Genomic DNA, 22,886 nt, shown 5'->3' with positions numbered 1-22,886 from the left:
GTGAGGCTGGACCCGCTCTCTCCTCTCTCTAAAACAAAGGCCAACGAGGTGTTGGGAGATCTGAGGAGACTGACTGACCAGGCAGGGTGTGAGTCACAGGGACCAGGGTAGGGTGTGTTCCTACCGGCCATGGGTAATGGTGATTTACACCCAGAGATGCTAATCTCTCTCAGGGCTGAAAGATGCTACAGGAGGCTTCCCCCTACAGACCCAGAGATAACCTGTCCTCCTCCCAATGCCAGTTACGTCATACTGAGGCAAGTCATGGATGCAGGGAATGCAGTGTTAAACCCTTATCTAACCAGGTGAGTTGACTTAACGGTGTCCACATGCTTCCCATCGAAAAATGCCAGCCAACGAGAGCATACAGGTCGCAGTGGTGGGTAGTATATGGTGCTTTGGTGACAAAATGGATGGCACTGTGATAGACTGCATCCAATTTGTAGTAGAGTAGAGTGTTGGAGGGTATTTTGTAAATGACATCGCCAAAGTCAAGGATCGGTAGGATAGTCAGTCTTACAAGGGTATGTTTGGCAGCATGAGTGAAGGAGGCTTTATTGCAAAATAGGAAGCTGATTCTAGATTTAATTTTGGATTGTAGATGCTTAATATGGGTCTGGAAGGAGAGTTTACAGTCTAATCAGACACCTAGGTATTTGTAGTTATCCACATATTCTAAGTCAGAACAGTCCAGAGTAGTGATGCTAGTCGGGCAGGCGGATGCGGGCAGCAATCGGTTGAAGAGCATGCATTTAGTTTTACTAGCATTTATAATCAGTTGGAGGCCACGGAAGGAGTGTTGTATGGCATTGAAGCTCGCTTGGAGGTTTGTTTACACAGTGTCAAAAGAAGGGCCAGATGTGGATCAGAGAAGCACCAGCAGCAAGAGCGACATCATTGATATACTGTATACAGAGAAACGAGTCGGCCCGAGAATTGAACCCTGTGGCACCTGTCGTGACGTTGTATTAGTTAATGTGACAACTGTTGTTCATCGAATGATTAAAGTTTCTAATTGCTTGATTAACTGAATCAAGCAATTATTTAACTCATTAACCTGGGGCACCATGGGAAAAGTAGTTTTTATTGAGTGTCTATTTCCCAAATTAACTCAAAGAATATCAGAATATCGATTCTACCACAGCCGCTAATTAACCAGTTGCCTCTACCAACCTCGTTCTGAACGTCGTATAGCCCGTGAATCTGCATGGACCCGGGTCTCACCAATGAGTTCGTACCACACCAATCTCTAGGTTGATATCGCGCTGTGCAGACTGGCAGGTATTGACCGAGCTGAAGCTGGATGGTGTCAGAGTTAACGGTGAAGTCCGCTAGCAGTGGCTAACTGACTACTAGCTAGTAGCTAGTTAGCTGGCTTGCTTCTGATGGGGGTTCCGATTCTAAAGTATAAAAATAGCAGATCCATACCACATTGGGTGAGGAGGGTTGCAGGAAAGTATATTCGGTTCGTAGATGGAAAGTGAGATTAAAATATATACTAAGTATATACAAAAAAACAGAGGAAATGACTATGTACACGGGACAAGATAAACACATGTCCGACTGCTACGCCATCTTGGGGAAAAAAAGTGACTGACTTGTTGTACAACCAAATTTAGAAATTGCACTTAAAAAACTACATTCTGTTTAGTTTTTTGCCCTAGCACTAGAAAGCTGATTCAGATGATCAAAGCTTGATGATGAGTTGGTTATTTGAATCAGCTGTGTAGTCCTTGGGTAAAAACAAAACGTGGACCCGGGGGGTGCAGGACCGAGTTTGGTAAACCCTGCCCTAAGCGGTCGCTTATGTCGCCCAGTGGCTAGGGCCGGCTCTGGAGAAGGCATTCTCATTCACTAAATTGCTCAAACACATCTATGCATGCAGGTATGAGTGTACACAGGTACACGCACCGAGGCAAATCTCTGATCTGAGCAATCATAAAGTATTTGCTCGCTGAATCAGTTATTAATAGATCATGAACTGAGACAACATATGCTACAGTATGTCCAGTGTATTTACCATAACAGCATCCATTAACCAGATCAGACAGCTAACTAGACTGTAGCTCTAGCTAGTTTAATCTGTTTTCTTTGTTGTCACTACAACTCTGGATAAGAGCATCTACTGAAGGACCAACATTTTGATGTAAATGTAAGGCAGACTCTCATTGAATCACAACAGAACAGAAGCCAGTAGGCTAAATGCAGTGGGGACTGAAGAATCACAGCCAATAGCTTGAAGGTTAACAGTAAATCAGCATCGTACGTCATCAGCATTCCTTTGCCTTCAACTTCATTTCCTTTATTAATTCTTTATAGAAGAGAAAAACAGCACTGAGCCAATTAGTAACGCAAGGGGAAGATAAGACCAGAACACTGAGTAAAAGAACGGCTGCATCTCAAACGGCACCCTATTCTCAATACAGTGCAGTACATTACGCTAGACTACTGTGGGGGAATAGGGTGCCAGTTGGGACGAAGCAAGCTTTTCAGTGTAGTGCAGCTGGGCTCATTGAACTGACATGTGGCTTTGTAATGGACACTAACCTTTCACCTCACATATTATATCTCTCCTTTATTAACCCATATTGGAAACAGACACATGTCATGTATATAGTAACATGAACACAGACACGGTCATCCATCCAACACATCAGACCTGGGTTCAAATAGTATTTGCATTCTTTCAAATATTTCATATGCACTTACCTGAGCTTGTCTCGCACAATGGAACAAATGGAATAGTCCCAAAAGTGCAAATCCCACCTACCGGGTCACTCAAGGCAGGCTCAATAAAACACAAAAAGTATTTGAAAGATAAACAAGTACTTAATTAACTCCAATCTGCTGTACGGTATAACAGACACTGCCACCCACCCACCCATCTACCCACCCACTCAGCCACCGCCAGCATTGTGGTCCCTAACAGCAGGTCCCAGACACATCTCCATCACCAGGGGTCTAGGTGCTACAGTACATGTGACTGAGGGCCCATTAGCAACCCAGCATAAATAGATATCAAATATCCTCCTCTCATTAGCACAGCAGCATCAAAATAAACAAGCCCTTTATCACTCTGCTCTGCGGAGAGGGGATGTTCAGCCAGGGACAGAAAACAGGCCTAAGAGTGGAGCTCAGGATAAATAATATATATACAGTGCCTTCGGAAAGTATTCAGACCCCTTGACTTTTTCCACATTTTCTTACGTTACATCCTTAATCTAAAATGGATTATATAGAAAACAAATCCTCATCAATCTACACATAATACCTCATAATGACAGAGCAAAAACAGGTTTTTAGAATTTGTTAGAAGTGTATTAAAACAAAAAACAGAAATACCTTATTTACATAAGTATTCAGACCCTTTGCCATGAGACTCTAAATTGAGCTCAGGTGCATCCTTTCCATTGATCATCCTTGAGATGTTTCTACAACTTGATTGGAGTCCACCTGTGGTAAATTCAATTGATTGGACATGAGTGTGCAAGAGCGCAGAATAACTGATACATTTACGAACACTCAACACCCGCTGAATATGGCCGGTGTCAGTAAACAAAAAAAGCTTAGTTCAATTGTTGCGGTCACCAAAGCTCTGGATAACATGAAAACAGCCTAACCAGCTATGTTAAGGCAAGTAAAATGGTCAGAGTAAGGTGTTCTCTTATTTATGTTTGGAAGTAGCTAGCAAGCTAGCTAACTTTAGCCAGTTATCTTGGGTGCTTGACTGCCGTTGTGTGGTCAGAATGCTCGCATCAACCCTACTCCTCGGCCAGAGCGTCCAGTGTGCACTCTAAACGCTCCGAGAGCAAAACACCCTGAATTTACAAACAGACAATCTGACAACGCTATGAATTTACGAATGCCCAGAGCACATTCTGAAAGTTCTTTGGCACTCCAGAGTGAATTTATGAACGCACCCTATATAAGGTCCCACAGTTGACAGTTCATGTCAGAGCAAACACCAAGCCACGAGGTCGAAGGAATTGTCCGTATAGCACCGAGACAGGACTGCGTCAAGGCACAGATCTGGGGAAGGGTACAACAAATATTCTGCAGCATTGAAGGTCCCCAAGAACACACCGTGCTTCTACACCTGCATTGCTTGCTGTTTGGGGTTTTAGGCTGGGTTTCTGTACAGCACTTTGAGATATCAGCTGATGTACGAAGGGCTATATAAATACATTTTATTTTATTTTATTTGAATGACCTCCATCAACCTTAAATGGAAGAAGTTTGGAACCACCAAGACTCTTCCTAGAGCTGGCCTCACGGGGGAGAAGGGCCTTGGTCAGCGAGGTGACCAAGAACCCGATGGTCACTCTGACAGAGCTCTAGAGTTACTCTGTGGAGATGGGAGAACCTTCCAGACGGACAACCATCTTTGCAGCACTCCACCAATCAGGCCATTATGGTAAAGTGGCCAGACGGAAGCCCCTCCTCAGTAAATTGCACATGCCAGCCCACTTGGAGTTTGCCAAAAGGCACCCAAGACTCTCAGACCATGAGAAACAAGATTATCTGGTCTGATGAAACCAATAATTAACTATTTGGCCTTAATGTCAAACTTCACATTTGGAGGAAACCTGGCATCATCCCTACGGTGAAGCATGGTGGTGGCAGCATCATGCTGTAGGGATGTTTTTCAGCGGCAGGGACTGGGAGACTAGTCAGGATCGAGGCAAAGATGACTTGAGCAAAGCATAGAGAGATCCTCGATGAAAACCTGCTCCAGAGCGCTCAGGACCTCAGCCTGGGGCGAAGGTTCACCTTCCAACAGGAAAACGACCCTAAGCACAAAGCCAAGACAACATATGAGTGACTTCTGAACATGTCTCTGAATGTCCTTGAGTGGCCCAGTGATACGCCAGTGAATTAATACTGTGTGATATTTAGCATCCACACAAACGCACCTACTGAGTGTGTACCTTTCACCTGTTTCAACGCAGGAGTGTACAGTACCACTTAAGTGGTTTAGTTGGCTGTAGAGATTGACTGTTCACCATGGACACATATGGAGTCACATACAGTATTGCTTACTTCCAGCTCGTCTGGATCGCTATGTTACTGAGCAAAACTACATCAAATAAAATAAACCAAAACAAACAAGTGTTTCTGGATAGAGAGAATGAAAAAGAAAGAGCCAGGAGTAGTATTGTTAGCTGTGGCTGTCAATAAATTACACAGATGAACAAGGCAAAGATATACAATAGCAATTTGTCCTTACTAGAGGTGATGTAATCTAACACAGAACCGTTTATTTGTTAGACTTTTGTATTTAATCCATTTCTGTTTCAATGACAAGCTCACTCAACACTTGAGTATATCCCTAGACAACAGATGTACTGCATATGTCCAAGGAATATAAGTACTGTTTTCTTAGTTACAGTAGGTCTATGCATATAGGAATCCTCAGATAGAAAAACTGGGTTTCTCTCAGACACCACTATCTATTTAGGTGTTGTGTGGCTTTGTATCTGCTCAGTAAGTTGTAAAACGAAACCTAATCTATTACAGGGAAAGCCAGACTAGTGATGTATTCTCTTTTGACTAGCAAATGTCTGTGGTGGGAAGACTGCTGATACGGATGAGTCACCTCATTAAAGGAAAAATCAAGCAAAATAGTGTAATGCTAGAAATAGTCAATTGGGAGGGGAAAAATACTAGTCTGCATGAATCACTTGACTTCAAGCACAAATAAAAACAACAGCCTATGTTATACCACCTAGGCAAATGGGTAGGAAGTTAGGCTTCAAAGGGGGAGATGCATTGCTTTGGCCTCTCCTTACTCGGAATAGCCATGGTTATTAGAATATTTCTTTCTTCTCTTTCTTTGTTCTCAGGAAGGCCAAGGTTGAATATTTTGTCTGTTACCACTGATAACCTGGATGACCCTAGAAAGTTCTGGAAGGCTATTAAGTCTATGTCTGGTAACAGTAATGTTAATGAATTACTGTGTTGTGTTTTGAAGGACTCTGTTGCTGTATATGTCAAAACTGAAATGCTGAATTGTTTCAATGAGCACTTTGTATCATCTGGTAGGCTGTTTGATTCAGTGTCCTCTGTCTCTGTTCAACCCTGTGTGGATGAACCAGTGAGAGCTGGTCAAACTTTTTGCTTTTTGCCATTCTCAGTGCAGGAGGTACATAAAGCCCTGAAATCCTTAGATCAGAGAAAGCCTGCAGGTCCTGATCTTTTGGATCCCTGCTTTGTAAATCTGGCAGCTGATTTCATAGCTGAACCACTTACATATCTGTTCAATCTAACCCTGGAATGATCTAACCCTACCACTTTTAAAAGGAGGAGATCAACTCTTTTAAATAATTATAGGCCCATCTCAAAGCTGTCACCCCTGGTGAAAATACTTGAAACGCTTGTGAATGAACAGCTAAAATAGTAAATAAAAACTAACTCTATTTTATCAATGTACCAATCGGGCTTCAGGAAGAAGCATATCACAATTACAGCAGCCATGAAGGTGTTAAATGATATCACTGAAGCCCTTGATAAAAAAAACTGCACTGTCTCACTTTTTATTGATCTCTCTAAGGCTTTTGATACAGTTGATCATGCTATACTAAGGCAGAGATTGTCGAGTGTAGGTCTTTCAGAGCATGCAGTTGCAGACTATCAGTCTGATAAAACTCAGTGCACTCAATTTGATGGTCTTATGTCTGTTAAATTGTCTGTCTTTAATGGTGTGCCCCAAGGCTCTCGTACTTGGTCCTCTCTTATTCACTATTTATATAAATTATTTAGACAAAAATATCCAAAATGCAAAATTTCATTTTTATGCTGATGATGCTGTTATTTACTGTTGTGCCTCGTCTCTTACAAAATCTTTCCAGAACTTGCAAACTGCTTTTTATACTATTCAACATACCTTGTGTCAATTGAAGCTTATCCTCAATACTGACTAAGCTAATGGTGTTTTCTAAAGCAAGAAATAGACCTCTGAACCTTTCACATACCTGTCAGGGCAAGGAGATTGAGGTTGCAACCTCATATAAATATCTTGGAATTTTAATTGATGACGGCCTCTCTTTTAAATTGCATATTCAACAACCTACAAAAAAATTGAAGCTGAAATTGGGATTTTATTTTAGAAATAAGGCCTGTTTTTCTTTTGAAGCCAGAAGAAGGCTAGTATCAGCTACATTTATGCCTTTACTGGACTATGGGGATATTTTATATATGAATGCTTCCGCTCAGTGTTTGAGATCAATTGACTCCTTTTACCATGGCACTTTGAGATTTATTTTAAACTATAAAATCCTTACGCACCACTGCACTTTGTATACCAGGGTTGGCTGGCCTTCTCTAGTCACTCGTAGGCTCAGGCACTGGTATATTTTTATTTACAAAGCCATTTGGGGAGTTTACTACCTTTTTATTTGGGCATTTTTATTGTTCAGAAATGTGGTGGGTACTCTTCGTTCGCTGGACTTTATCCTGTTAACTGTTCCAAATGTCCGAACTGAATTTGGTAAAAGGGCTTTTATGTACTCTGCGCCATGGTCTTGGAATGCCTTACAAAATACTTTTAAACTGTAAGAACTTGTCCCGATTGGTATTTCTAAATCACTGATGAATGATCTTGAGACTGATTCCCTGACCTGTCAATGTTTTTAATTAGCTGTTTTTGATTTTGTTATACTCTTGTGAATTCTATGGTTTTTACTAGATTACTTGTAGTTTGTCATGTTGTTTAATGACTTGGTGCAGCCTATCTTGGCCAGGACGCTCTTGAAAAAGAGATTTTAAATCTCAATGAGCCCTTCCTGGTTAAATAAAGGTTAAATAAATAAAATATTCAAATATCCGAACGGATGTTAGTATTTGATTACTTACTTGATTACATGATCCATGTGACATTGCTACACACAATGATATAACATGACATTTCAAGCTCTTAATTTGATGAAAAACACTTTTGAATGTAGTTTTTATAACGTTCGCCCCATAAAGAGACAGTGCAGCCCACACAGGTTTCACTCGTGAAAGTAGTTGTTATTGTCAGCCAATCAAAGTGGCACTGCAGTCAGAGACTCCATTCTAATCCATGCAAATTGGAATTCAAATTACAGAATGAAGTTAGCTAAATGTTCCTGTTAATTTGACCCTTTAACTTGGCAGGTCAGTCAAGAACAAATTCTTACTTTTAATGATGGTTGTATGACAGATTTCTACCTTGTTCGCTCAGGGATTTGATCTTGCAACCTCCTGGTTACTAATCCAACACTAACCACTAGGCTACCTGCCACCCCTGTTCAAAGGCCATCATTGAAAATAAGAATTTGTTCTTAACTGACTTGCCTAGTTAAATAAAGGTAAAATAAAAAATAAAAATAAAAATGAGAAGGAGTAGGCTACAACGAGCAACTGACAGGTAGGCTGATGTTTAGTCTGAATGGAGTTGCTGTAGACAAGAACGGGGAGTGCAACGAAATATCCCAAGCCTCTGCCTCCCCCTCCCCAGCCCCGCTGCAAGCCACTCTCCCCTGTGTTTCGCAGCCTCAGCAGCATGCAAGTACCCCAGTACAAACAACCTTTTTTTTTTAAACACATGTATTTCGACCATCCGGATATCCCCTCCAAAAATCTGGATATTATTCGAATAGTGAAATTATTTCAAATTTCCATCCCTACTCCTTGCACAACCTGGCAATTGACTCTCATGCTGGTTTACCTAAGGGTATCACAGGTATCCGACCTGGGTCAAATGCTTTGATTTAGTGTGCACTTTTGGCGAAAATTAACTCAAGATCAGTGTTTGAATGTGCAGTATTTGACCCAGGTCTGAGAAAGGTATTGGCATTTTTAGCTCAATTTACCTACGGGTATAACAGGTATTGCTAGTACTCACACTCGCTGTACTGCTGCAGCTGTCCAAACTCAGATGGACTCAGACACTCCCAGTTCCCAACTCCATCTCCCATCATGATGCCAGCTGGGGGAGGTGAGGGAGGATGGTAGTGTGCCTCTCAGGGTACAGAGGTTCTAGTGCTGGTTATCCCTGGGTGGTGAAGAGGAGTGAGGTAGAGCTGAGGAGGTTAACTGTCATCCCAAATCCTTCCCAGTGAGTGGGGGTGGTGGTAGAAACAGATGCCAGAGATGGTGGGGTGGGGGAAGGGGGATAAGGACGGGCAGTATGTGATATGGAGGTCCAGCTAGAGGCAGGTCTCTAGGTCTTTCCCGCTCTCTGACGTCAGACTCAAGCTGTTCCCCTCATCTCTGGTAGGAAGTGATATGTCCACAGCCCACAGTCAGTCCACACAGGGTCCCTTAGCAGGTCTGCTGCACCAATGACCTATAATGACCTAGATAGATAGGGGGGGGGGGGGGGGGGTAGAGAGAAGGTGCAGCTTAGCAGTACGTAGAGTTAAAAAGTGTCGCTCCTAAATGGAGCCAGCTCTGCTCTGTGGAGGAGAAATCAATACATCTCTCTGGGTGGACATCCTCACAGGGATGCAGCCAGGTGGAAAATGCACAGCAGTTTACCAGTTCATAGACACACGCACACTCACACATGCACACACACAAATGCGCACATGTTTGCGCACACACACTCACACAAAATGTACCCGTTCATGGACAGGGAGGAGGGTGGGGAGAAAGATTCAAGCATCAAACATCTGTAAGGTGTAAATCAGGGGTGTCAAACTCATTCCACGGAGGGCCGAGTGTCTGCAGGTTTTTGGCTTTTCCTTTTAATTAAGACCTAGACAACCAGGTGAGGGGAGCTCCTTACCAATTTGTGACATTAATTTATCAATCAAATGTATCAATCAAGAGGGGAAAGAAAACCCACAGGCACTCAGCCCACCGTGGAATGAGTCTGACACTTGGTGTAAATGCAACAGAAGGAGAAACAGCAACACAGGGGAAGGATCGGGGAGAGGACCTATAACTGAGGCCAAGGTTGTGTGATGAAAGCTGCCCTACCCTCAGTGAGAGTTAGGTGATAATGTTAGCCATGGGAGCTCATCACAGAGGTGTAGATTGGACTCCTGGGGTTGGTGTGGAGAGATCAAAGTTGAATCTCGTCAACCACATATGTACTAACACAAACACACACACACACACACACACACACACGCGTATACAGATGCACAAACGCAGACACACACTTATTCATGTTCACATACACATTTACACACGTGCATGCAACATGTGCAAGAATACTGAATAGACACACACTGTGATTTGCAACTGATCCAATTCTATGAGAGCTTTTCTGATGCATTCTCTTCCTAGAAGTTGTAAAGATGAAATGACTTCTTGGTAAAACTACAATATTTAACAGTATTGTGGCATGGGATGACTTGATTGGCAGAAAGAGGAGAGGGAAATTACAAGAGAGATTTAGTATACTAGTTAGGTAGACCTCAAGTGTAGACTGACAGAACAATAATGAGAGAGAATACAGTGTAAATTCTGAGAGAATCAGAATAGTAAAAATTTAACTACTTCTAGGTATTGTAAAGCATAAGCTGATTTGAAAGGCCCAGAGAGGAGGGATGACTAGAGAGACCTAGTTTGATATAGGCAGACCACAACTGCTTGGCATCCGACCACAAGGCGCTACAGAGGGTAGTGCGTACGGCCTAGTACATCACTGGGACTGATCTCCCTGCCATCCAGGAAGTTTATACCAGGTGGTGTCAGAGGAAGGCCCTACAAATTGTCAAAAACTCCAGCCACCCAAGTCATAGACTGTTCTCTCTGCTACCGCACAACAAGTGATGTCAATGAACCAAGCAATAAGACTGCTAAATAGTTTGTTAAATAGTTAACCAAATACAGTGCCTTGCGAAAGTATTCGGCCCCCTTGAACTTTGCGACCTTTTGCCACATTTCAGGCTTCAAACATAAAGATATAAAACAGTATTTTTTTGTGAAGAATCAACAAGTGGGACACAATCATGAAGTGGAACGACATTTATTGGATATTTCAAACTTTTTTAACAAATCAAAAACTGAAAAATTGGGCGTGCAAAATTATTCAGCCCCCTTAAGTTAATACTTTGTAGCGCCACCTTTTGCTGCGATTACAGCTGTAAGTCGCTTGGGGTATGTCTCTATCAGTTTTGCACATCGAGAGACTGAAATATTTTCCCATTCCTCCTTGCAAAACAGCTCGAGCTCAGTGAGGTTGGATGGAGAGCATTTGTGAACAGCAGTTTTCAGTTCTTTCCACAGATTCCCGATTGGATTCAGGTCTGGACTTTGACTTGGCCATTCTAACACCTGGATATGTTTATTTTTTAATCATTCCATTGTAGATTTTGCTTTATGTTTTGGATCATTGTCTTGTTGGAAGACAAATCTCCGTCCCAGTCTCAGGTCTTTTGCAGACTCCATCAGGTTTTCTTCCAGAATGGTCCTGTATTTGGCTCCATCCATCTTCCCATAAATTTTAACCATCTTCCCTGTCTCTGCTGAAGAAAAGCAGGCCCAAACCATGATGCTGCCACCACCATGTTTGACAGTGGGGATGGTGTGTTCAGGGTGATGAGCTGTGTTGGTTTTACGCCAAACATAACGTTTTGCATTGTTGCCAAAAAGTTCCATTTTGGTTTCATCTGACCAGAGCACCTTCTTCCACATGTTTGGTGTGTCTCCCAGGTGGCTTGTGGCAAACTTTAAACTACACTTTTTATGGATATCTTTAAGAAATGGCTTTCTTCTTGCCACTCTTCCATAAAGGCCAGATTTGTGCAATATACGACTGATTGTTGTCCTATGGACAGAGTCTCCCACCTCAGCTGTAGATCTCTGCAGTTCATACAGAGTGATCATGGGCCTCTTGGCTGCATCTCTGATCAGTCTTCTCCTTGTATGAGCTGAAAGTTTAGAGGGACGGCCAGGTCTTGGTAGATTTGCAGTGGTCTGATACTCCTTCCATTTCAATATTATCGCTTGCACAGTGCTCCTTGGGATGTTTAAAGCTTGGGAAATATTTTTGTATCCAAATCCGGCTTTAAACTTCTTCACAACAGTATCTCAGACCTGCCTGGTGTGTTCCTTGTTCTTCATGATGCTCTCTGCGCTTTTAACGGACCTCTGAGACTATCACAGTGCAGGTGCATTTATACGGAGACTTGATTACACACAGGTGGATTGTATTTATCATCATTAGTCATTTAGGTCAACATTGGATCATTCAGAGATCCTCACTGAACTTCTGGAGAGAGTTTGCTGCACTGAAAGTAAAGGGGCTGAATAATTTTGCACGCCCAATTTTTCAGTTTTTGATTTGTTAAAACAGTTTGAAATATCCAATAAATGTCGCTCCACTTCATGATTGTGTCCCACTTGTTGTTGATTCTTCACAAAAAAATACAGTTTTATATCTTTATGTTTGAAGCCTGAAATGTGTCAAAAGGTCGCAAAGTTCAAGGGGGCCGAATACTTTCGCAAGGCACTGTATCTTTATGTACATATTCTTTATCCCTTTACACTTGTGTGTATAAGGTAGTAGTTTTGGAATTGTTAGGTTAGATTACTCGTTGGTTATTACTGCATTGTCGGAACTAGAAGCACAAGCATTTCGCTACACTCGCATTAACATCTGCTAACCATGTGTATGTGAAAAATAAATTTGATTTGATTTATTATTACTTTTATTATTACGTGTTATACCTTTTATATTATTTCTCTATTTTCTTTATTTCTGCATTGTTGGGAAGGGCCCGTAAGTAAGCATTTCACTGTCAGTCTACACCTAGTGTTTACGACAAATACAATTTTCTTTGACATTCTAGTGTGAGAGAGAGAATACAGTGTCTAAATATGGTGGGGAAAAGTGTACATTTGGCAAGCCCTGGGTGGCACTAAAAGTATACTATAGGGGAGAGTGGGATAAGTTGAGCCAGCCCTTCCCACATTGGGCACACACTAGTTGAATCATCATTGTTTCCACTTAATTTCAATGAAATTATGTTGAACCAATGTGGAATAGACATTGAATTGACGTCTATGCCCAGTGGGTTGTTTCTAGGAAACCAGATACAAAATGAATTATGTGGCAAATAATTAGGAAGAGATCATCATTTCATGGAGTAGATGAAGGAAGAAAACACATGGAAAAAGTGGTAAACAAGTTAGGTAGAGAAAAAGGACTTTCCAGCCAGGTCTCATAGACTAGATGTAACATAGCACATGAAAATCCAGGACACGCAAAGACAGAAGGTTACTTCACAAAAATGAAAGGAGGGTGGTTTGTCAGGGTGTATGGGTAGGTGTATGAAGCGAACAACTAGCAACCCAAACGTTGCGTGTTCAAATCTTATCATGGACAAGTTTAGCATTTTAGAAACTATGCAACTAATTACTACTGTTAGTTATTTTGCAACTACTTTGCATGTTAGCTAACCCTTCCCCTAACCATAATCTTAACCCTTTAACCTAATTCCTAACCTTAACCCCTAGCCTAGCTAATCTTAGCCACCTAGATAACATTAGAATTAGTCAACTAACAACCTAACTAACGTTAGCCACATCAAATTGTCATTCATACAAAATGGATGATGGAGATCCACAAATGAATACATACCATAAAACGTTACATATCAGACTATATTGAGTTTCCCCAGATTTAATTTTACTATGTTATGTCTACCCCTGAGTCCAGGTTAGATTTTGACAAAGTCAAACGAATGTATTGTGTTATAGGTTTCATGATGCTTGTATCTAAACCAAAGTTGAACGTTTTAAGATTGTTTTGTACAGCATTTGAGGTTCCAAACCTAGCATCTTTTTAATTGTGAGGGATCATATAGTCAGAACATTTGCCTTGTGGTATGTTGAGCCAATAGCCAACAGACAAATGATTATAACATGTTGCCAGTTTAATGCACAATATTGTTGCAGTGTGTCATGCATATGAACTCAAGGTAGTGCATTGTTATAGAGCAGATATCATCATGCCCTGTGTTCACAAACGTAAAACAAGCAGGGGTCTAGCCCCTTCAGGTTCTTGAGCGAGCAGGCAAGGAAGTGAGAGAAGGGAAGAAGTCCATTCGAGCAGCATCAAGGGATGAACAAATAAACTGAATGGCACTGAAGACGTACAGTACATGAACAAAAAAGAAAACAAACATGTTCGAAGGAGAGGCAATGATACAGTAGCAGAGGCACACAAGGTCTTTTCTGACTACATGGAGGCTGAGCTTGCTAATTATATTCAGAATCTTGTGGACCAGTTTCATGGGCTTAGTAGCCTCAAATGCAGAGAACTTGTCTACGAATTGGCACATTGAAACAACATCCCTGTCCCAGACAACTGGTCAAGAAGTGGAAGGGTAAGTGATATTTACCAGAGAGATCTATATCTAAATATAGGCATACATTTAAGATATGCAATATACCACATCCCCATGAATTAAACCTTGACCTACCAGCACCATCACCCACTGTCACAGGACACCGCCACCCACTTACCCCAAGGCGGCTCAACTTACCCTGTCCCTATGCCAAGAGACCACATTTTTGGAAAAGCTACGTTTTCAAAACTGTGATGTTTACATGAATTCCAAGAATACACAACATCCTGAAATATACAAAACACCTGAAGTGTATAAAACATTGCACCCTCTTTTGCCCTCAGAACAGCCTCAATTAATCGGGACATGGACTCTACAAGGTGTTGAAAGCGTTCCACAGGGATGCTTACCCATGTTGACTCCAATGCTTCCAACAGTTGTGTCAAGTTGGCTGGATGTCCTTTGGGTGGTGGAACATTCTTGATACACATGGGAAACTTTTGAGTGTGAAAAACCCTGCAGCATTGCAGGTCTTGACACACTCAAACCGGTGCGCCTGGCAACTACTACCGTACCCCATTCAAAGGCACATAAATATTTTGTCTTGCCCATTCACCCTCTGAATGGCACACAGATACACAATCCATGTCTCAATTGTCTCAAGGCTTAAACATCCTTCTTTAACCTGTCTCCTCCCCTTCATCCACATTGATTGCAGTGGATTTAACAGGTGACATCAATAAGGGATCAAAGCTTTCACCTGGATTCACCTGTCATGTCATGGAAAGAGCAGGTGTTCTTAATGTTTTGTACACTCAGTGCATGTAAATATCTTTGTTAGAAGGAATATTATATTTCCCTTAACTTCTATCAAGTTAAAGTAGTGATGCTGAATGTAAAAAATGGCTCAGCATACCTCATTCTCTCCTACTTTACTGAAGAGGTGGTCAGACAATATGGAGGATCCACTACTCTAATGGCATTAGAAAACATAAAGAGACCTTTGTCTGTACATAGACTATGGGGCAGCATCTAGGCCTATTTTCAGTACCTATACAACCAAACACAGATGGTCTGATCTCTATGAGTATGGTCTGTATTTGTCCATGTTCCTGTCAAATCATCCAGTTCCTGGAAAGTAATTTGAGAGCAGATTGTCTGAGCTTGTGTGTGCGCTCTTCCAATATTTTCTTACTATTTGAGGGAGCCTGGCAGGGAGCCAGGTGGGTGTTAGTGTCCCGATATAATTAAAGTGCCCAGTTGGTGTTTGATTTGGGCAGTACTTTGCCAGCACTGGGCCAGGTTACATCTGTCAAGCTAGCCTGGCACAGCTTTATCAAACCTGAGGTACAATATATTCTTTCCTGTTCATTTTGATCATTCGTGTGATCCAGAGTTTCATAACATCATTTTTAAGTTTGTCCATTAATCATGGCTGGTGTTATTTCTGTTACTCTCCCATAACAGCAATACATATGAATATGTTTCCCCACAGGAACAGTTTACTTCCAACTCGGAGTCCCAAAAAAATGGAATATTATCATATTCCTTTGAGAGTACTAAGCTAGTGGAATATATGGAAATCATCATATTTGGAGCTAGCGAGGTCACGTCTCAGTTCTCCTGCCTATCAGTTCTTAACAAATGACTCGATGAATCAATCAAAAAAAAGTATGACTTTTGCTCAGGTCGACACCTGGTTATGCCATTACTTCACAAATGGCTGAGTGGACTATCCTGACTAAATATAGATTAACTGATTGAATACACTTAGACTAATGAAGATTTGAGTTTGTGTAAGCCTATCTCAAGGGTGAATGGATATAAAAACCCAACTGTGAAGCACCACAGTGTCACTTTCAGACAGTGACATTTCTTGGCATTTTCCCAGACACGGCCATACTGTTTCTGTAAACAGATGAGTTGAATAAAGGTGCTATGGGTTTGAGAATGAAGGAAGGGCAGAAAAAAGAAAGAAAAAGAAAAAAAGAAAGTATGAATCCCAATTATTGGATAATCAAGCCTGGAAGGAAGTCTAAAAACAGAAATGTGTTCAAAAACTGGTCAGCCTGCGGTCATGTACTTTGTAAATATACTAAAATAGACCAAACAAACATTCTCCATGTGTAGCCTATCAGTCTCCCCTTTCTCTCCTCTGTCTCACAGCCAGTTACAGGCTGTAATGAGTGCGAACTGGCGGCAGAGAAGTCAGACGCAGGAGAGCAAAGACTGTGTTACAACGGCGCAGTTTAACCATAAAAATCACTGTGAACAAAAACAATATATACAATGGGACAAAATCCCTTCGCACGCCAGACATAACGTGCAAATACATTTACAATAAACAATTCCGGACAAGGACATGGGGGAAACAGAGGGTTAAATAACCAGCATGTAATTATGGAATTGGAACCAGGTGTGTGGGATGACAAGACAAAAACAAATGGACAATGAAAGGTGGATCAGCGATGGCTAGGAGGCCGGCGACGCCGACCGAACAAGGAGAGGGACCGACTTCGGCAGAAGTTGTGACACAGGCAGACAAGGAGAAAAAGGTGTTGTTCAAAAATGAAAGTTCTGTCGTACCTGATAACTTTCCACGTCCAAACAACGTTCAAGGGTGGCATGTGATAATGGGGCAGCAGCACAGCATGCATGCTTGGATATTGGAGACGTACAGTGGAGGTGGAGGACAGAGAGAGGAGTGGAGCTGGTTGTCTGTGTGTGTGTGTGTGTGTGTGTGTGTGTGTGTGTGTGTGTGTGTGTGTGTGTGTGTGTTTGTGTGTGTGTGTGTGTGTGTGTGTGTGTGTGTGTGTGTGTGTGTGTGTGTGTGTGTGTGTGTGTGTGTGTGTGTGTGTGTGTGTGTGTGTGCGTGTGCGTGCGTGCGTGCGCGTGTGTCATTTCACAAGAAAATTTGATCTTGTTACTTACTTGGAGTTCCCCGAAAAATCTGAGAATGACTATGATGCATGTGATATGTGAAATGCAAACCATGATGCCTACTAGCATACTATGAGCTCAATTATACAGACTAGGAATCGGGGAATCCTTTTGATACACACCTCCCCCAGTCTGCAGGACAATGGCAAAACATGACCTGTGAGTGGTATGAGTAAGGCTTCTATTTTTACGTTTTTCCACAGGAAGAAGAGTCAGTCTTGTGGTCCCCCCTGATGATTGAATGAATCATGCAATGAGAAACATGCAACCCTTATTATTTCTGAGTCAGAAACTTGCCAAAAGCCAATGAGAAAAAAGCCCACACAGACACAGACAGAGAGAATCAATCTAACCATCCTTTTGCCAGACCTCCTCTCTCTATTTAGTGTTCTAATGGACTGCATGCAGTAAGTTGTTCAGCCATTTAGACTGTTGATTTTGTGAAGAAAAAAGAGAGGAAAGGAGAGTGGATATTACCACCTCTAAGTTTATACTCAGCCTTCCATCTCTCAGCTCTGTAGAGCACGACCACTACTACACTGTGATAATGAGGCTGCAGCAAGGCTAGTTCAGACGTAGAGCATGCATGCTTGGAGATTGGAGATGTACAGTGGAGGTGGAGGACAGAGAGAGGAGTGGAGCTGGTTGTGTGTGTGTGTGTGTGTGTGTGTGTGTGTGTGTGTGTGTGTGTGTGTGTGTGTGTGTGTGTGTGTGTGTGTGTGTGTGTGTGTATGGTTGTGTGTGTTTGTGCATGAATCCGGGGGAAGGAGAGAGGGTAGGGTAGTGGAAATGAGGGGAGGGGCCGAGGGGGAGGCAGACGCACTTTCCGATCAACGGGATGGGACTTCCCCTCTGTGCAGAGGGATTCTGTTTGCTCACAAGGTTGCCTAGCAACTCTGACGTCATACAGTAAGTGTGCACACAAGCACAATAGGAGGAGGGGGAGGTAGGGGGAGGTTTAGCAGCAGAGTGGCACCTTGTGGATCAGTACTCTCGACAGTTTATGTGTCTAGAAAGGTACAGTACCAGGCCAGTCTGGCTGTATTTTTACTTCTGATACTAAGATGCTCTGTCTGTTGCAGATCATCATTCTCCCAAGTCGTCCTATAATAACCTGGAAGGCCCCGTTTTTCAGGAAAGCTTAAGGTGCGCTCTGCCTCCTCTCCAATCCAAGCAGCTTTTCCACACACCTAGAACCTAACGCTTCAATATAGTCAACATATTTGTTGTTTAACTTTTCAAATGTGTTACATTTTATACGTGGCATAATCACAACCAGTCACAATGTTTTAATCTGATTAGGCTACTTAAAAAGTCTCCTGTAAGCATGCACACGTTCGTCCAAAATCTAATTCCAGCATCATCAACATGGCCTGACATTAACCTGGTTTCCATCCAACCTTTTTATGTGAGTAAAGTACATGTCGGATAAAAAGGTCACAACATCATGGGAAAGCGTGCAATATATTAGGCTAGATTAAACAAATGATTATGAACTTCACAGGGTGGTGAAAGTGCATGTTGATGAGCTTGATGCTGATTTCAATAAATACTGACGGTCTTATTCTGGTGACATGCTAATCGATGCTTGGCTGCCGTTTGACAAAAAACCCCACAAAAAACCCACTTTTGTCCATAATTATCTCATCATGTAGTAGGCTATACCTGCATTGTATGTGCGAGCTGTTCGCTGGAACACATGTGTAGTACCAGAGTGGGCACACTCGCTGTACCTACACAACATTTTTTTGTGACAAAACCATCAGTAGGCCTAGAGATTCAAATGCGATGGAAACCCATTTAACTTGTATTTTTTATTCGGTACCTGGGAATTTATGCGATAAAGTAATTTTTATGTGCACTACATATTTACTCACAGAGTTGTATCCACATGTCAATTTGATGGAAACAAATCTGATTGGAAAATGCGCATATTGTTTTTAATGCAGATTTTTGAATATTCACATGGAAATTTGTCACCAATTGGATGGAAACCTATAGACACCCTAAAGACAATGGCAGGTGCGCTAGTCCAGTGTCACTTTGATTAATCCTGCACATCATGGTTCACCAGCAGCCCTAAACATCTAAAGAATAAGCTACAGACCAGCCAAAACAAGAATTGTAAACTCCCCTCTCATTCTCTTCTGGAGTTTGAGCATTTTAAGCGGCTAGGCTGTCTATCTGTGGGGAAAAAAGTAGTATTTATTCAACTTTTTTTCTTGTTGTTGTAATTATTACGCTCCCCAATTGATTCAACTTGGTCTGGTCCACAGACTTATCACGGACTCAGCCCCCAGGAACTTAACTCTTTTTCATTTGTTAGAGATGTACACCAGCGTATTACCAGAGCCAGAGACGCTAATATTCACTGGTTTAAATATACCAGTGCGTTTGAGTGGAACAAAGCAACTCAAAACCATACCAACCATAACCACTTTTAAAAAGAATGTTAAAAGCTGGCTAATGTGTGAACATTTGTATGTATCTCTGTAATGTGTCTGTATCTCTGTAATGTGTCTGTATCTATGTAATGTGTCTGTATCTCTGTAATGTGTCTGTATCTCTGTAATGTGTCTGTATCTATGTAATTGCATGTACTGATAGGGACCCCGATGGAAAAATAAGGACCCCGATGGAAATAAGTCCCTGACTTTAATGTGCAATCCCGGTCACTTGTTTTTTTTTTTTACTCTTTGTGTTTATGCATTTTTTTGAACTGACAAATAAAATCAACTAAACAATCTAAACTGTGCGGCCGGCATTTGATGAATGAAAGAGACATCTGTCACAAACCACCCAAAATATGAATGACATTCGGAGATACCGACAAGGTAAGGAGGGACCTATTTACTGTTTGTCGAGATTGAAGTCAGTGTGCTTTGTTTATTGCATTGTCACAAAATCCTGTTGGTGGAACATTTGTTGCATGTATTTTATGTAATTATAAATATGGCATCTTCATTTGGAAAATCCGATTTCCCACTAGCTGATCATTGTCTGCTGCCGGCTTTAGTCATAGTGTAAGCCTAATGAAACAGGCAGGGAGAGGGTGCTTGTCCGCGGTGGTCGGCAAACCCTCAACCTTCTGTCCCGTAGCCCTGCGTGATATCGACTGTGCCACAAAAGCATGCTGAAGTGGCAAAGTTAATACCACGTTTATAAACACAGGGTCGCTACAGTTATTGTTATGTGTGGTCGTAAACATTATTCTTAGTTAATTCTATGATGGGGAGGATGTGCAAAAAAACATTTCAGTACAAAAGAAGTGCTGTCCTTAATGAGCTGCAGTGAGTCAATCAGCCATTCAGACTGTTGATGTGGGGAGGAAAAGAAAGAGGAAAAGAGAGTGGATATTACCACCTCTAAGTTCATACTCAGCCTCTCGTTGCTGCAGAGCACTACCACTACTACACTGTGATAATGAGGCTGCAGAAGTACAGACGTAGAGCATGCATGCTTGGAGATTGGAGACCTACAGTAGAGGTAGAGGACAAAGAGAAGAGTGGAGCTGGTTGTCTGCGTGTGTGTGTGTGTGTGTGTGTGTGTGTGTGTGTGCGTGCGTGCGTGCGTGTGTGTGTGTGTGTGTGGGGGGCCGAATGGGAGACAGAAGCACTTGCCAATCAATAGGATAGGGCCTCCCCTCTGTGCAGAGAGGGATTCTGGCTTGCTCACAAGGTTGCCTAGCAACTCTGACATCATACAGTAAGTGTGCACACAACAAGGAGATGCACAATAGGAGGAGGGGGAGGTAGGGGGAGGTTCAGCAGCAGAGTGGCACCTTATGGATCAGTTTCTGTCTTAGTGTGGAGTATGTGTGCATGGGCATGTGAATGCACACAAAACATGATTGTTTGCAGTGCAAGTCAACCTGTGACGTCCACACACGATGTGGAAGGACCAATCCACTATCACAAATTATCGTGAAATAGACGCAAATTACTTTTGCTAAATTCGTGATAGAAAAACGAAAAAAATGGTGTCCACCACACTTATTTTTATACAGTGCATTTCAATCACAGATGAACGTAGTAAGTTATTAAGGCAGAAACAATAGGAGGGAGGTTGGTTGGGGAGGAGGGGTAGGTGAATACGCAGCCAAAATGTTGCGTGTTTTAACCACATGATAGACAAATTTAGCATTTTTAGTTAATTACCAACTTTGCAACTACTTACTACTTTTTAACTACTTAGCTAGCATGTTACCTAACCCTAATCAAATCAAATCAAATCAAATTTTATTTGTCACATACACATGGTTAGCAGATGTTAATGCGAGTGTAGCGAAATGCTTGTGCTTCTAGTTCCGACAATGCAGTAATAACAAGTAATCTAACTAACAATTCCAAAACTACTGTCTTGTACACAGTGTAAGGGGATAAAGAATATGTACATAAGGATATATTAATGAGTGATGGTACAGAGCAGCATAGGCAAGATACAGTAGATGGTATCGAGTACAGTATGTACAAATGAGATGAGTATGTAAACAAAGTGGCATAGTTTAAAGTGGCTAGTGATACATGTATTACATAAGGATACAGTCGATGATATAGAGTACAGTATATACGTATGCATATGAGATGAATAATGTAGGGTAAGTAACATTATATAAGGTAGCATTGTTTAAAGTGGCTAGTGATATATTTACATCATTTCCCATCAATTCCCATTATTAAAGTGGCTGGAGTTGAGTCAGTGTCAGTGTGTTGGCAGCAGCCACTCAATGTTAGTGGTGGCTGTTTAACAGTCTGATGGCCTTGAGATAGAAGCTGTTTTTCAGTCTCTCGGTCCCAGCTTTGATGCACCTGTACTGACCTCGCCTTCTGGATGATAGCGGGGTGAACAGGCAGTGGCTCGGGTGGTTGATGTCCTTGATGATCTTTATGGCCTTCCTGTGACATCGGGTGGGGTAGGTGTCCTGGAGGGCAGGTAGTTTGCCCCCGGTGATGCGTTGTGCAGACCTCACCACCCTCTGGAGAGCCTTACGGTTGAGGGCGGAGCAGTTGCCGTACCAGGCGGTGATACAGCCCGCCAGGATGCTCTCGATTGTGCATCTGTAGAAGTTTGTGAGTGCTTTTGGTGACAAGCCAAATTTCTTCAGCCTCCTGAGGTTGAAGAGGCGCTGCTGCGCCTTCTTCACAATGCTGTCTGTGTGAGTGGACCAATTCAGTTTGTCTGTGATGTGTATGCCGAGGAACTTAAAACTTGCTACCCTCTCCACTACTGTTCCATCGATGTGGATAGGGGGGTGTTCCCTCTGCTGTTTCCTGAAGTCCACAATCATCTCCTTAGTTTTGTTGTCGTTGAGTGTGAGGTTATTTTCCTGACACCACACTCCGAGGGCCCTCACCTCCTCCCTGTAGGCCGTCTCGTTGTTGTTGGTAATCAAGCCTACCACTGTTGTGTCGTCCGCAAACTTGATGATTGAGTTGGAGGCGTGCGTGGCCACGCAGTCGTGGGTGAACAGGGAGTACAGGAGAGGGCTCAGAACGCACCCTTGTGGGGCCCCAGTGTTGAGGATCAGCGGGGAGGAGATGTTGTTGCCTACCCTCACCACCTGGGGGCGGCCCGTAATCCCTACCACTAACACTCATACCTAACCATAACCCCTAATTCTAACCTTAAACCTTAATGTTATGGTGAGTGAATGAGGACCCAAAAGCGAACTAACTTAAA

At 42.3% G+C, this 22,886-nt stretch overlaps 1 protein-coding gene across 4 annotated transcripts in view; it reads right to left on the bottom strand.

Annotated features, from left to right (window-relative positions):
* Positions 1 to 22,886, bottom strand: part of LOC110504343 (diacylglycerol kinase beta) — a 153,955-nt gene that overhangs the window by 106,266 nt on the left and 24,803 nt on the right. For all 4 annotated transcript variants that reach the window (XM_090229984.1, XM_036974677.2, XM_036974675.2 and 1 more), the window contains exon 2: positions 8,867 to 9,320. In XM_090229984.1, the coding sequence (XP_090086110.1) occupies positions 8,867 to 8,942 (76 nt within the window). In that variant the 5' untranslated portion in view covers positions 8,943 to 9,320. The remainder of the gene's footprint in view (positions 1 to 8,866; positions 9,321 to 22,886) is intronic.

This window comes from Oncorhynchus mykiss, chromosome 3 (assembly GCF_057628025.1).
Source record: "Oncorhynchus mykiss isolate SJ-2025 chromosome 3, ASM5762802v1, whole genome shotgun sequence".
NCBI classification, from domain to species: domain Eukaryota; kingdom Metazoa; phylum Chordata; class Actinopteri; order Salmoniformes; family Salmonidae; genus Oncorhynchus; species Oncorhynchus mykiss.
The sequence above is the reverse complement of the archived record's forward strand: the minus strand, read 5'-3'. Positions and strand labels throughout refer to the sequence as shown.